The sequence below is a fragment of the Cherax quadricarinatus genome, chromosome 10, assembly GCF_038502225.1.
Source record: "Cherax quadricarinatus isolate ZL_2023a chromosome 10, ASM3850222v1, whole genome shotgun sequence".
Lineage (NCBI taxonomy): Eukaryota > Metazoa > Arthropoda > Malacostraca > Decapoda > Parastacidae > Cherax > Cherax quadricarinatus.
In genome coordinates, this window is record NC_091301.1 from 10,799,872 (window position 1) to 10,814,241 (window position 14,370).

At 37.7% G+C, this 14,370-nt stretch overlaps 1 protein-coding gene across 2 annotated transcripts in view; it reads left to right on the top strand.

The window, feature by feature from the left end:
- Positions 1–221: 221 nt before the first annotated feature.
- Positions 222–14,370, top strand: part of LOC128687841 (uncharacterized) — an 18,697-nt gene continuing 4,548 nt past the window's right edge. Inside the window, exons 1-3 of one of the 2 annotated variants that reach the window (XM_070083619.1) lie at positions 222–374; positions 3,643–3,821; positions 13,739–13,975. In XM_070083619.1, the coding sequence (XP_069939720.1) occupies positions 3,771–3,821; positions 13,739–13,975 (288 nt within the window). In that variant the 5' untranslated portion in view covers positions 222–374; positions 3,643–3,770. Of the gene's footprint in view, positions 375–3,642; positions 3,822–9,765; positions 9,810–13,725; positions 13,976–14,370 lie in introns of those variants that run through there. The other variant, XM_070083620.1, reaches the window with a different exon arrangement.

Consider the following 14,370-nt stretch of genomic DNA (forward strand, 5'->3'; position numbering starts at 1 on the left):
GCTTTATTTTGTACATTTACCGTGTTATCAACGGAAGAGAGATACTCAACGAGTGTAGTTGCCAACACTGCAACACTCACACTCGCGTAATGATAGCATTTACGTACTGTCTGTAACTTACGAAAACGAAGCCAGTGGTAAAATGCATTGATGTCTACAAAGTCCTTAGTAAGTGACTGATGGGTGTGCAGCTGGAAAATTGCTGCGAGGGAAGGAAAGTGGAAACAAGGTAGGTGTTGTGGAGATCCTACAGAGAGAAGCGTGAGGGACCAGCAGTGAGTGTATAACCTTGGCCAGTGGTGGGTGTGTGGGTGCTCACTAACATACCTCCAACACGGAAATACGCTGATTTCCCTTTTAAAACTAAACAAGCGGTAAGATCCTTGAAACTAGTTTAAAAAAAATTACATCTTGCTATGATTTTTTTTTAATTTATACCGATAAGGGGAGAAAAACAAACATTAATTATTTGGTGAGAGTGGCAACTTCAGTGGACGCGTCCTGAACCTGTGAAGTCGTTATTTTCTCGGTCATATGACCTAATATTTCGGATGAGGACAAGAGGGGAGAGGGAAATTAAGTATTATTTATTGCCTAACATTCTACTAGTTATCGAAACATTCTGAGAAGCAAAAAAAAAAAATACTTATCAATTTGAACCGGGCAAAGAGAGTTAATGTTCAACCCAGGACGGGCCGGGCGTAAGGACGCCCAAGCATTGGTGCAAGCAATACTGATACTTAGTATCCTGCTGCTTAAGGGTAATTGTATTGCTACTGCAAGTGTAATGTTGGGCTGTTACGCTGTTATAGTCCTGTGGCTGCAAGAACTGATCCACCACAATGTTACTCAGTAGTCCACTCTGGAGGGGAGAGGGTGTCGTGGTGGTGAAAGCTCTTAATCCAAGGCGCAGGAGCTAGCATTTCCTCCCCCACATCAAGCCTGATTACTCCTAATTCCCCCTTACCCCCCCAGCCGTTGTATGACCCCTACGGGTTGCATCAGTAGGCTACCTGGAGAGAGTTCCGGGGGTCAACGCCCCCGCGGCCCGGTCTGTGACCAGGCCTCCTGGTGGATCAGAGCCTGATCAACCAGGCTGTTACTATTGGCTGCACGCAAACCAACGTACGAGCCACAGCCCTGCTGGTCAGGAACCGTCTTTAGGTGCTTGTCCAGTGCCAGCTTGAAGACTGCCAGGGGTCTGTTGGTAATCCCCCTTATGTATGCTGGGAGGCAGTTAAACAGTCTCGGGCCCCTGACACTTATTGTATGGTCTCTTAACGTGCTAGTAACCCCTGCTTTTCATTGGGGGGATGTTGCATCGTCTGCCAAGTCTTTTGCTTTCGTAGTGAGTGATTTTCGTGTGCAAGTTCGGTACTAGTCCCTCTAGGATTTTCCAGGTGTATATAATCATGTATCTCTCCCGCCTGCGTTCCAGGGAATACAGGTTCAGGAACCTCAAGCGCTCCCAGTAATTGAGGTGTTTTATCTCCGTTATGCGCGCCGTGAAGGTTCTCTACATTTTCTAGGTCAGCAATTTCACCTGCCTTGAAAGGTGCTGTTAGTGTGCAGCAATATTCCAGCCTAGATAGAACAAGTGACCTGAAGAGTGTCATCATGGGCTTGGCATCCCCAGTTTTGAAGGTTCTCATTATCCATCCTGTCATTTTTCTAGCAGATGCGATTGACTAAAATAATTAAAACGTTTCTTTCATCCTGTTGGATGAAACGTCCCCTCATTAAAGTTTCCTAGCGTTCCATTTGTGCCTTATTTTTTTATATAAATCAAAAGTTGTGGTAATGAATATAATGTACCTAATTTTAGGAATTTGCTGAAGAGCACAATGCGAGTTAATTTGATCTGTGTCATGGATTTTAAGAAATATATTTACTTTTTTAATGTAGAGTGTTAAATGACCTCTGGATTTCCATTCTAAAAATCTCACCAATCTAATCATATGCAATCACATGGTTGGTTACTTTTAATTACTCATACAGAATATTTCTTGGCGTAATAGATCATATGGATATTGTAATATAGTAGACACAAACGCGTTAAGTAGAACGATCTTATTTAGACAACGTTTCGCCTGTAGAGCGGGCGAAACTGTGTGAATAGTTTTCACAACAAAAAAAGGCACAATATCGTGACTGGAACGATACACAAATAACCCGCATATAGAAGAGAGGAGCTGACGACGACGTTTCGGTCCGACTTGGACCATTTACAAAGTCACACTAACGAAAAGGAGAGGGCCAGGAGGTGGTAGTAGTAGTAGTAGTAGTGGAGGTAGTAATGGTAGTGGTGGAGCCAGTCAAATATATACTAAGAGAGAGTACTGCAAGGGAGCTAGGGTCCCACAGAGGGTAAGATGGAAATAAATGATATAAAATACCGACACAATGGAAATATAAACACATATGCGGTATAATGTGATCCTTTATTGACAACGTTTCGCCCACACAGTGGGCTTTTTCAAGTCACAAACATCTACCTGACTAAATACTCGCGTACCTTCCACCCCAGGTAGATCTGTTTGTGACTTGAAAAAGCCCACTGTGTGGGCGAAACGTTGTCAATAAAGGATCACATTATACTGCATATGTGTTTATATTTCCACAGAGGGTAGGAGCAAGAACACAGAGGGGGGGGGGAGAATAATGAATGAACAAATACCCAAGGCAGAAGAAAGACAACCCAAATGAGAAAGAGGAAAGAGAAAAGGGGAAGAGGGAGAAGAAGAAAAAAAAATCAGGTTAAGTCACGGGTGTTCTGAAGTTTGGAGCATTTTACAATGTAGTGGGAAAAAGAAGGCATCAATAGACGAAACCAGGACTACGATTCATACAGCGAAAGTTGTGTATTAGGGAGGATTCAACCAGATGGCAACTGTAAAAGCTGGAAGTAGGGTAAACAGTTTTAGCAGAAGACCAGTCAATAGGATGCCTGTGATCTCTGACGTGACAGAAAAGAGCATTGTTAGTGTCGGCAAGCCTAACACTACTTTTGTGCTCCCTAAGTCTGTCAGAAAGAGATTGGCCAGTTTCTCCGAAGTACTGAAGAGGACAGGAGGAAAAGTTATCTCCCTCTTTTTCCGTGCTCTCCGCATTTGTGATCCTCAGTTCCTTGAATCAGAAATTTCCACTCTTCATAACTGCCTTCTAACGTGCTAAACGGAATTCTCCTCCAAACTCTACTGGAAACTCTCCTGTCCTCTGCCTTCCCAACATTTCCGGTCTTTCTAATCTCAACAACTCTCCCCATTCCTTAGACATCAGACTTGCTTTCCGCCAGACTGACACTTTTCACTAATCTAGTTCATACCTCTCCTCCCTCTATAGATGCTCCTAGTGTTTACTCTGTTTCTTGTTCCTCCTGTCCTCTTCAGTACTTTGGAGAAACTGGCCGATTTCTTTCTGACAGACTTAGGGAGTACAAAAGTAGTGTTTGGCTTGCCGACACCAACATTGCTCTTTTCTGTAACGTCAGAGATCACAGTCATCCATGTCCACAAGTAGCAGAATATTAAAATTTATTGAATATTTCACAAATAACCCATACTTAACTTGATAATGGGTTTGTGAATTATTCCAAACATGGTAGTTATTAATTCTATATCTTAAATCATGTTTGCTTTGCAGACTTCGTTTATCCTGAGCTGGTCAAGAAATTCACGAAGCTGGTTCAAGCAGCACACTAAAGCAGGACATAGCATACTCAAGAAACTTGAGCTTGGATCACCCAAGGAACTCGTTCCCCGACTTTCGAAATGAATGACAACCCTCCTCCCTACTCCAGCTCTCCATTCCCATACACCAAGGTGCTCCTGCCTGGCTGATGAGTGTTGAATGTCAAATACATTTCATTCGATACAAAAAAGTGTCATTGTTTATATTTTTGCATAAAAGATGTTTAACGTCCTTAATCTTCATATATACGCCAGTGAATGTAATGTAAGAGCTTGTTAAGTAATGTATTGTCTTAGGTTAGTCAGTTGCAACTTTATCAATAACGTGGAATTGCTCATTTGTAACCCCTTCAGTGTTAATGATTATCTTGACGTTTTTCTGGCTCATCCTCTTATCTGATATGCTTGTCCTAAGTGGCATTATTAGTATTACATTATTACATTCACGAGGGGGCGCTAAACCCATAGGGGTCAAGCATCGCCTGGGGGAATGGAAGGCATGCAGACTCTATTCAAGGAATTGGAGCACAGGTCCAATTTCTTAGATCAAGAGAATTTCACTAGCATCAAGGACCCTCCCTAAGTGGGAACTGAGCACCTTCAGAATTTCTTTTGCATTTTTTGTCATACTCTTCTAAAAGTTCATGAATGCAGCATCTTAAAAGACCTCACGTCTCAGCTCTTGCCATAGCCACAGTTTCCTGGGTGTGACAGGGAAATTATACACGGGGCATAACTGGCCCCAGTCTGCTATATATATATATATATATATGCAAGAAGATCACAGTAAACAGGTGATTTCAGAATATGCAAAACAACCACTCTGAAAGAATAGAGAAATTCCAAGCGCTTTCGTGACTACTCACATTATCAAGGAACTATGAAAGTAAAGCATCCAAGGAAGCTATATAAGGGGTCTGGTCGGCACCTCACTATCAGATCCCACAACGGTTTAAACACGTGACGCGCGGCGAGCCAACTTGGAAAGGTCCTTGGCACAACTCACCCCACAAACTATTCTACCCAAGAAATAAGAAATTTTAAAGATTATTTGTCCAGTGTATTATTAAATTCTTCCCAAATTCTATTAATTATAAATGGATCTAATTTATATAAACCAAAGGAAATATTCATATTATTGTCAAAACTGCTTTTTATGAAACAAGATTCAATTATATTCCTGTCGACCATGGACTTGCTTGATACTACTTTCTCAACTTTTTGAAAATCAATTGGATGGTTAAAATCTCTTACATGAATAAATGGAGCATTGGAATCTTGTCCAGTTCTAATGCTATATTTATGTTGTTTTAATCTTTGTTCGAGATTTTTACCAGTTTGACCGTAATAAACTTTATCGCAAATTTTACAAGGAATCTTATAGACACATCCATCGGCATTTTGGGGGGAATTCTTTATCAGAAGTTTTTTTACTGTATCGAGATTTTTGAATACAACTTTAATATTAAAAGTCTTAAGAAGAGAAGGCATATCAACCAAGTTTTCATGGTAAGGGAGAACCAACATATTTTTATTTGAATAAGGCTGGTTGTCCCTTTTTGGATTGTAAAAAGTATTTCTGGCAACTTTAAAAGATTTATCAATTACATTTCTTGGGTATTTTAAATCATTACCTATTTCATAAATTTTGGATATTTCCTCATCTATGAACTCAGGACTACAAATTCGTAAAGCTCTCAGAAACATTGATGAGAAAACAGACAGTTTGACTCTATCTTGATGCGAGGAATAATAGTGGACATAGGAACAGTTATTAGTAGGTTTTCTGTAAATTTTAAATTTGAATTCATTATTACCCTTAATAATTAAAACATCTAGAAAAGGCAATGAGTTATTTTCTTCAAACTCAACAGTAAAGTTTATTGAATGGGCTAAGCTATTTAATTTTCCAAGGAAATGGTGTATATCTACATTTTTGGGCATAAGACACAAAATATCATCAACATATCTGAACCATTTAGCTCTATTAGGGAGGATTGTGTTAAGTAACCTTGTTTCAAAAAATTCCATGTATAGGTTACTAAGAACAGGTGAAAGAGGATTTCCCATTGCCATACCAAACTTCTGAGTGTAAAATTTATCATTAAATACAAATTTTGCATCAACAATGCAAAGTTTAATAAGTTTAATGATAGTAGGAACTGGCAATGGTAAATCATAGTTAACGAGTTCTTCAGATAAGAAACTTAATAAATCATCAACAGGAACTTTCGTAAACAAGGAAGTAACATCAAAACTAACCATGTTAAAATCATTTAGGTCAGTCAAGGAGCTTAATTTATCAACCAAGTCTATGTTGTTTTTAACATTAAAGTTAGAAATTTTGCCAACAATAGGGCTCAAAATATCAACAAGCCATTTGGATAATTTATATGAAACTGACCCTATGGAGCTAATAATTGGTCTGACTGGATTCCCTGGTTTGTGTGTTTTTATTAGTCCATACATGTAAGGCAAAGATGGATTAGTGGAAGTAAATTGTTTGACTAATTCATCTTTGCCTTTCAGTAGAAGTTTTATTGTTTTATTGAAATTGCTGTTAACGGTTTCTAGGGGATTTTTCCTAAGTTTAGAATAGGTTTCAGTATCATCTAAGAGATTATTCATTTTGTCTTGGTAATCATTTTCTTTCATAATTACTATTGCATTTATTTTGTCTGCTTTAGTAAGGCGCAAATTTTTATTGTTATTAAGTGTATCATAAGACCAATTATTAGCTCCATAGGGTCAGTTTCAAATAAATTATCCAAATGGCTTGTTGATATTTTGAGCCCTATTGTTGGCAAAATTTCTAACTTTAATGTTAAAAACAACATAGACTTGGTTGATAAATTAAGCTCCTTGACTGATCTAAATGATTTTAACATGGTTAGTTTTGATGTTACTTCCTTGTTTACGAAAGTTCCTGTTGATGATTTATTAAGTTTCTTATCTGAAGAACTCGTTAACTATGATTTACCATTGCCAGTTCCTACTATCATTAAACTTATTAAACTTTGCATTGTTGATGCAAAATTTGTATTTAATGATAAATTTTACACTCAGAAGTTTGGTATGGCAATGGGAAATCCTCTTTCACCTGTTCTTAGTAACCTATACATGGAATTTTTTGAAACAAGGTTACTTAACACAATCCTCCCTAATAGAGCTAAATGGTTCAGATATGTTGATGATATTTTGTGTCTTATGCCCAAAAATGTAGATATACACCATTTCCTTGGAAAATTAAATAGCTTAGCCCATTCAATAAACTTTACTGTTGAGTTTGAAGAAAATAACTCATTGCCTTTTCTAGATGTTTTAATTATTAAGGGTAATAATGAATTCAAATTTAAAATTTACAGAAAACCTACTAATAACTGTTCCTATGTCCACTATTATTCCTCGCATCAAGATAGAGTCAAACTGTCTGTTTTCTCATCAATGTTTCTGAGAGCTTTACGAATTTGTAGTCCTGAGTTCATAGATGAGGAAATATCCAAAATTTATGAAATAGGTAATGATTTAAAATACCCAAGAAATGTAATTGATAAATCTTTTAAAGTTGCCAGAAATACTTTTTACAATCCAAAAAGGGACAACCAGCCTTATTCAAATAAAAATATGTTGGTTCTCCCTTACCATGAAAACTTGGTTGATATGCCTTCTCTTCTTAAGACTTTTAATATTAAAGTTGTATTCAAAAATCTCGATACAGTAAAAAAACTTCTGATAAAGAATTCCCCCCAAAATGCTGATGGATGTGTCTATAAGATTCCTTGTAAAATTTGCGATAAAGTTTATTACGGTCAAACTGGTAAAAATCTCGAACTAAGATTAAAACAACATAAATATAGCAAAAATACTCTTTTAATCAGGCCATTCCATCAGAATGGAAACACAGTATGTTGGATCATTGCTATAATAAACTCAGAAGAATTTGTAATGAACTCAAGAGCAAACTACAAAGAAAATTAGACATTTTAATTGAAAATAGTGATTGGACAAAGCATGCTAATAACAATTTTGTAATTAACTTATCAGATGAAATTTTAGACAAACATACAACTGCTGCTCTAGGTTTTGGCTTAAGTTTTGCAACTTCAAAAAAACTTAATAATGTTGAAATTGCAAAAGCCTTTTGTAACTTTGAAAAATTTTCTGATTTATCCTCTGATGAAATTAATATTAGTAAAGGAATGGTATATAGCTCTATGTTAAAACCAAACATTCCCAATTGCCCTCAAAGATTCTTTAAGTCTTATGATACACTTAATAACAATAAAAATTTGCGCCTTACTAAAGCAGACAAAATAAATGCAATAGTAATTATGAAAGAAAATGATTACCAAGAAAAAATGAATAATCTCTTAGATGATACTGAAACCTATTCTAAACTTAGGAAAAATCCCCTAGAAACCGTTAACAGCAATTTCAATAAAACAATAAAACTTCTACTGAAAGGCAAAGATGAATTAGTCAAACAATTTACTTCCACTAATCCATCTTTGCCTTACATGTATGGACTAATAAAAACACACAAACCAGGGAATCCAGTCAGACCAATTATTAGCTCCATAGGGTCAGTTTCATATAAATTATCCAAATGGCTTGTTGATATTTTGAGCCCTATTGTTGGCAAAATTTCTAACTTTAATGTTAAAAACAACATAGACTTGGTTGATAAATTAAGCTCCTTGACTGACCTAAATGATTTTAACATGGTTAGTTTTGATGTTACTTCCTTGTTTACGAAAGTTCCTGTTGATGATTTATTAAGTTTCTTATCTGAAGAACTTGTTAACTATGATTTACCATTGCCAGTTCCTACTATCATTAAACTTATTAAACTTTGCATTGTTGATGCAAAATTTGTATTTAATGATAAATTTTACACTCAGAAGTTTGGTATGGCAATGGGAAATCCTCTTTCACCTGTTCTTAGTAACCTATACATGGAATTTTTTGAAACAAGGTTACTTAACACAATCCTCCCTAATAGAGCAAAATGGTTCAGATATGTTGATGATATTTTGTGTCTTATGCCCAAAAATGTAGATATACACCATTTCCTTGGAAAATTAAATAGCTTAGCCCATTCAATAAACTTTACTGTTGAGTTTGAAGAAAATAACTCATTGCCTTTTCTAGATGTTTTAATTATTAAGGGTAATAATGAATTCAAATTTAAAATTTACAGAAAACCTACTAATAACTGTTCCTATGTCCACTATTATTCCTCGCATCAAGATAGAGTCAAACTGTCTGTTTTCTCATCAATGTTTCTGAGAGCTTTACGAATTTGTAGTCCTGAGTTCATAGATGAGGAAATATCCAAAATTTATGAAATAGGTAATGATTTAAAGTACCCAAGAAATGTAATTGATAAATCTTTTAAAGTTGCCAGAAATACTTTTTACAATCCAAAAAGGGACAACCAGCCTTATTCAAATAAAAATATGTTGGTTCTCCCTTACCATGAAAACTTGGTTGATATGCCTTCTCTTCTTAAGACTTTTAATATTAAAGTTGTATTCAAAAATCTCGATACAGTAAAAAAACTTTTGATAAAGAATTCCCCCCAAAATGCTGATGGATGTGTCTATAAGATTCCTTGTAAAATTTGCGATAAAGTTTATTACGGTCAAACTGGTAAAAATCTCGAACTAAGATTAAAACAACATAAATATAGCATTAGAACTGGACAAGATTCCAATGCTCTATTTATTCATGTAAGAGATTTTAACCATCCAATTGATTTTCAAAAAGTTGAGAAAGTAGTATCAAGCAAGTCCATGGTCGACAGGAATATAATTGAATCTTGTTTCATAAAAAGCAGTTTTGACAATAATATGAATATTTCCTTTGGTTTATATAAATTAGATCCATTTATAATTAATAGAATTTGGGAAGAATTTAATAATACACTGGACAAATAATCTTTAAAATTTCTTATTTCTTGGGTAGAATAGTTTGTGGGGTGAGTTGTGCCAAGGACCTTTCCAAGTTGGCTCGCCGCGCGTCACGTGTTTAAACCGTTGTGGGATCTGATAGTGAGGTGCCGACCAGACCCCTTATATAGCTTCCTTGGATGCTTTACTTTCATAGTTCCTTGATAATGTGAGTAGTCACGAAAGCGCTTGGAATTTCTCTATTCTTTCAGAGTGGTTGTTTTGCATATATATATATATATATATATATTATTTTTTTTTATTATCACACCGGCCGATTCCCACCAAGGCAGGGTGGCCCGAAAAAGAAAAACTTTCACCATCATTCACTCCATCACTGTCTTGCCAGAAGGGTGCTTTACACTACAGTTTTTAAACTGCAACATTAACACCCCTCCTTCAGAGTGCAGGCACTGTACTTCCCATCTCCAGAACTCAAGTCCGGCCTGCCGGTTTCCCTGAATCCCTTCATAAATGTTACTTTGCTCACACTCCAACAGCACGTCAAGTATTAAAAACCATTTGTCTCCATTCACTCCTATCAAACACGCTCACGCATGCCTGCTGGAAGTCCAAGCCCCTCGCACACAAAACCTCCTTTACCCCCTCCCTCCAACCCTTCCTAGGCCGACCCCTACCCCGCCTTCCTTCCACTACAGACTGATACACTCTTGAAGTCATTCTGTTTCGCTCCATTCTCTCTACATGTCCGAACCACCTCAACAACCCTTCCTCAGCCCTCTGGACAACAGTTTTGGTAATCCCGCACCTCCTCCTAACTTCCAAACTACGAATTCTCTGCATTATATTCACACCACACATTGCCCTCAGACATGACATCTCCACTGCCTCCAGCCTTCTCCTCGCTGCAACATTCATCACCCACGCTTCACACCCATATAAGAGCGTTGGTAAAACTATACTCTCATACATTCCCCTCTTTGCCTCCAAGGACAAAGTTCTTTGTCTCCACAGACTCCTAAGTGCACCACTCACTCTTTTTCCCTCATCAATTCTATGATTCACCTCATCTTTCATAGACCCATCCGCTGACACGTCCACTCCCAAATATCTGAATACGTTCACCTCCTCCATACTCTCTCCCTCCAATCTGATATTCAATCTTTCATCACCTAATCTTTTTGTTATCCTCATAACCTTACTCTTTCCTGTATTCACCTTTAATTTTCTTCTTTTGCACACCCTACCAAATTCATCCACCAATCTCTGCAACTTCTCTTCAGAATCTCCCAAGAGCACAGTGTCATCAGCAAAGAGCAGCTGTGACAACTCCCACTTTGTGTGTGATTCTTTATCTTTTAACTCCACGCCTCTTGCCAAGACCCTCGCATTTACTTCTCTTACAACCCCATCTATAAATATATTAAACAACCACGGTGACATCACACATCCTTGTCTAAGGCCTACTTTTACTGGGAAAAAATTTCCCTCTTTCCTACATACTCTAACTTGAGCCTCACTATCCTCGTAAAAACTCTTCACTGCTTTCAGTAACCTACCTCCTACACCATACACTTGCAACATCTGCCACATTGCCCCCCTATCCACCCTGTCATACGCCTTTTCCAAATCCATAAATGCCACAAAGACCTCTTTAGCCTTATCTAAATACTGTTCACTTATATGTTTCACTGTAAACACCTGGTCCACACACCCCCTACCTTTCCTAAAGCCTCCTTGTTCATCTGCTATCCTATTCTCCGTCTTACTCTTAATTCTTTCAATTATAACTCTACCATACACTTTACCAGGTACACTCAACAGACTTATCCCCCTATAATTTTTGCACTCTCTTTTATCCCCTTTGCCTTTATACAAAGGAACTATGCATGCTCTCTGCCAATCCCTAGGTACCTTACCCTCTTCCATACATTTATTAAACAATTGCACCAACCACTCCAAAACTATATCCCCACCTGCTTTTAACATTTCTATCTTTATCCCATCAATCCCGGCTGCCTTACCCCCTTTCATTTTACCTACTGCCTCACGAACTTCCCCCACACTCACAACTGGCTCTTCCTCACTCCTACAAGATGTTATTCCTCCTTGCCCTATACACGAAATCACAGCTTCCCTATCTTCATCAACATTTAACAATTCCTCAAAATATTCCTTCCATCTTCCCAATACCTCTAACTCTCCATTTAATAACTCTCCTCTCCTATTTTTAACTGACAAATCCATTTGTTCTCTAGGCTTTCTTAACTTGTTAATCTCACTCCAAAACTTTTTCTTATTTTCAACAAAATTTGTTGATAACATCTCACCCACTCTCTCATTTGCTCTCTTTTTACATTGCTTCACCACTCTCTTAACCTCTCTCTTTTTCTCCATATACTCTTCCCTCCTTGCATCACTTCTACTTTGTAAAAACTTCTCATATGCTAACTTTTTCTCCCTTACTACTCTCTTTACATCATCATTCCACCAATCGCTCCTCTTCCCTCCTGCACCCACTTTCCTGTAACCACAAACTTCTGCTGAACACTCTAACACTACATTTTTAAACCTACCCCATACCTCTTCGACCCCATTGCCTATGCTCTCATTAGCCCATCTATCCTCCAATAGCTGTTTATATCTTACCCTAACTGCCTCCTCTTTTAGTTTATAAACCTTCACCTCTCTCTTCCCTGATGCTTCTATTCTCCTTGTATCCCATCTACCTTTTACTCTCAGTGTAGCTACAACTAGAAAATGATCTGATATATCTGTGGCCCCTCTATAAACATGTACATCCTGAAGTCTACTCAACAGTCTTTTATCTACCAATACATAATCCAACAAACTACTGTCATTTCGCCCTACATCATATCGTGTATACTTATTTATCCTCTTTTTCTTAAAATATGTATTACCTATAACTAAACCCCTTTCTATACAAAGTTCAATCAAAGGGCTCCCATTATCATTTACACCTGGCACCCCAAACTTACCTACCACACCCTCTCTAAAAGTTTCTCCTATATATATATAGTAAATATATATATAGTATATATAGTATATATATATAGTATATATATATATAGTAAATAGGATGATAATTGTGATATATAGTAAACCTTAATCTGCGACACTAAGCAATTTTTGCCTCACAGCGATTAAAAAATGTGTACCCTTAATGCATAGCACCTGGAAATTATTATGATTATAATAATAATAATTTCCAGGTGCTATGCATTAAGGGTACACATTTTTTAATCGCTGTGAGGCAAAAATTGCTTAGTGTCGCAGATTAAGGTTTACTATATATCACAATTTGAAAATCATTCTTACTAGTGAGGACCGCTTCCTCCCCTGTTCTCGGTCTCTTTTCTCATTATGTGGTTTCGTTTTATGAAAACTACACATAATTATTTCTGAGTGTTGTTTCTGTGTAGGGTATAGTATCTGGTTGAGCCCTAAATCTACCATACTGATCCTGCTCACTGGTTTCTAGTTACTGTTCCCGTTTTCCTTTTGGTTTCGGTGGTTACTAGGTGTGGGTGTTCTTGTAAGAGATGGAGATTGAAATTTAATGTAACTGTAATATAGAGGTGTTTATGAGAGCGGACGGAATTCATCAAGATTGGTTAGGAAGTTGAAAAGTACTGGAGTGTGTGAAAAACGTGTTTGGGGAGGGGAAGTGAAAGAAGCTGTTACTGAAAGAATGGAATAGGTTTCATTTGTATATTTGTGGGATGATGATGATTCAGAATCCATAGGGAAGGAGAAAAGTATCTGGGGCTGGGTCAGGTGGATGTTCAGTGGGATGGGTATACAAGTAAAACATCGTAGAAAGATTGGAAGAGAGCAGGAATGGACTGGGGGGGGGGGCACTGAAAGTTAAAACTCTCGTAGCTCATCAAAGATAAGGTGAGATTTGGAGTCAGAATGTTAGAAGTAGGAAGTTTGAACTCGAGGAATTATGAGAGGAATTCATATTGTTTGGGACTAATGGGAATGGAAAAATGAGTGACCATATATGTGTGTGCTGCTTGCATATTTTTTGTTTTTGAGTGAGCTAGTGTAAATTTATATACATATTTTAGCATTTTCCAATCTTTGCATTCTCACCCCAGCTTCCTCCATCAGCTGGTGGAAGAATCGGCGCCCCCTCTTGATGAATTGTGCATGACGCCACCTAATCAGCAAGAATTTGCCACCAAGCATCACCATGATTGCTACGTGCCACCTCAGCCTCAGCCTGAGGTGTATCCTAGCCAGCCAAGCGCCCCTCCAGTCATAAATATTTACCAGCAACCACAGCCAACTGTAGGAGTGGTGGTGACATCCTCTGCAGCGCCTCCTGGAATCTGCACTGTCTGCAGGGTGAGCCTAAATGCTGCATCCACAGTTATGTTGTTCATTGGGTTTGCCACCTGGAGTTTACCTGGAGAGAGTTCCGGGGGTCAACGCCCCCGCGGCCTGGTCTGTGCCAGGCCTCCTGGTGGATCAGAGCCTGATCAACCAGGCATTGATTAGGGACAGTTTTACAGTTTTTATAATACAAATTTTGGTTTGTAGACACAGTAATCTACATTAATCTACTACTCTAGCTTCGTGCTTAAGGTATCAAGGCACTGTTCTGTGTACTTGAACTGGATTTTGCTAGTTTTTAGAAGCCTGAATTATATTAGCACACGCTTCAGGGAAAAATCCTGTTTTAAAAAGCGGCCGATATTTTAAAATATTAATGTGTGTGCTAAAAATATTACCATCAACTC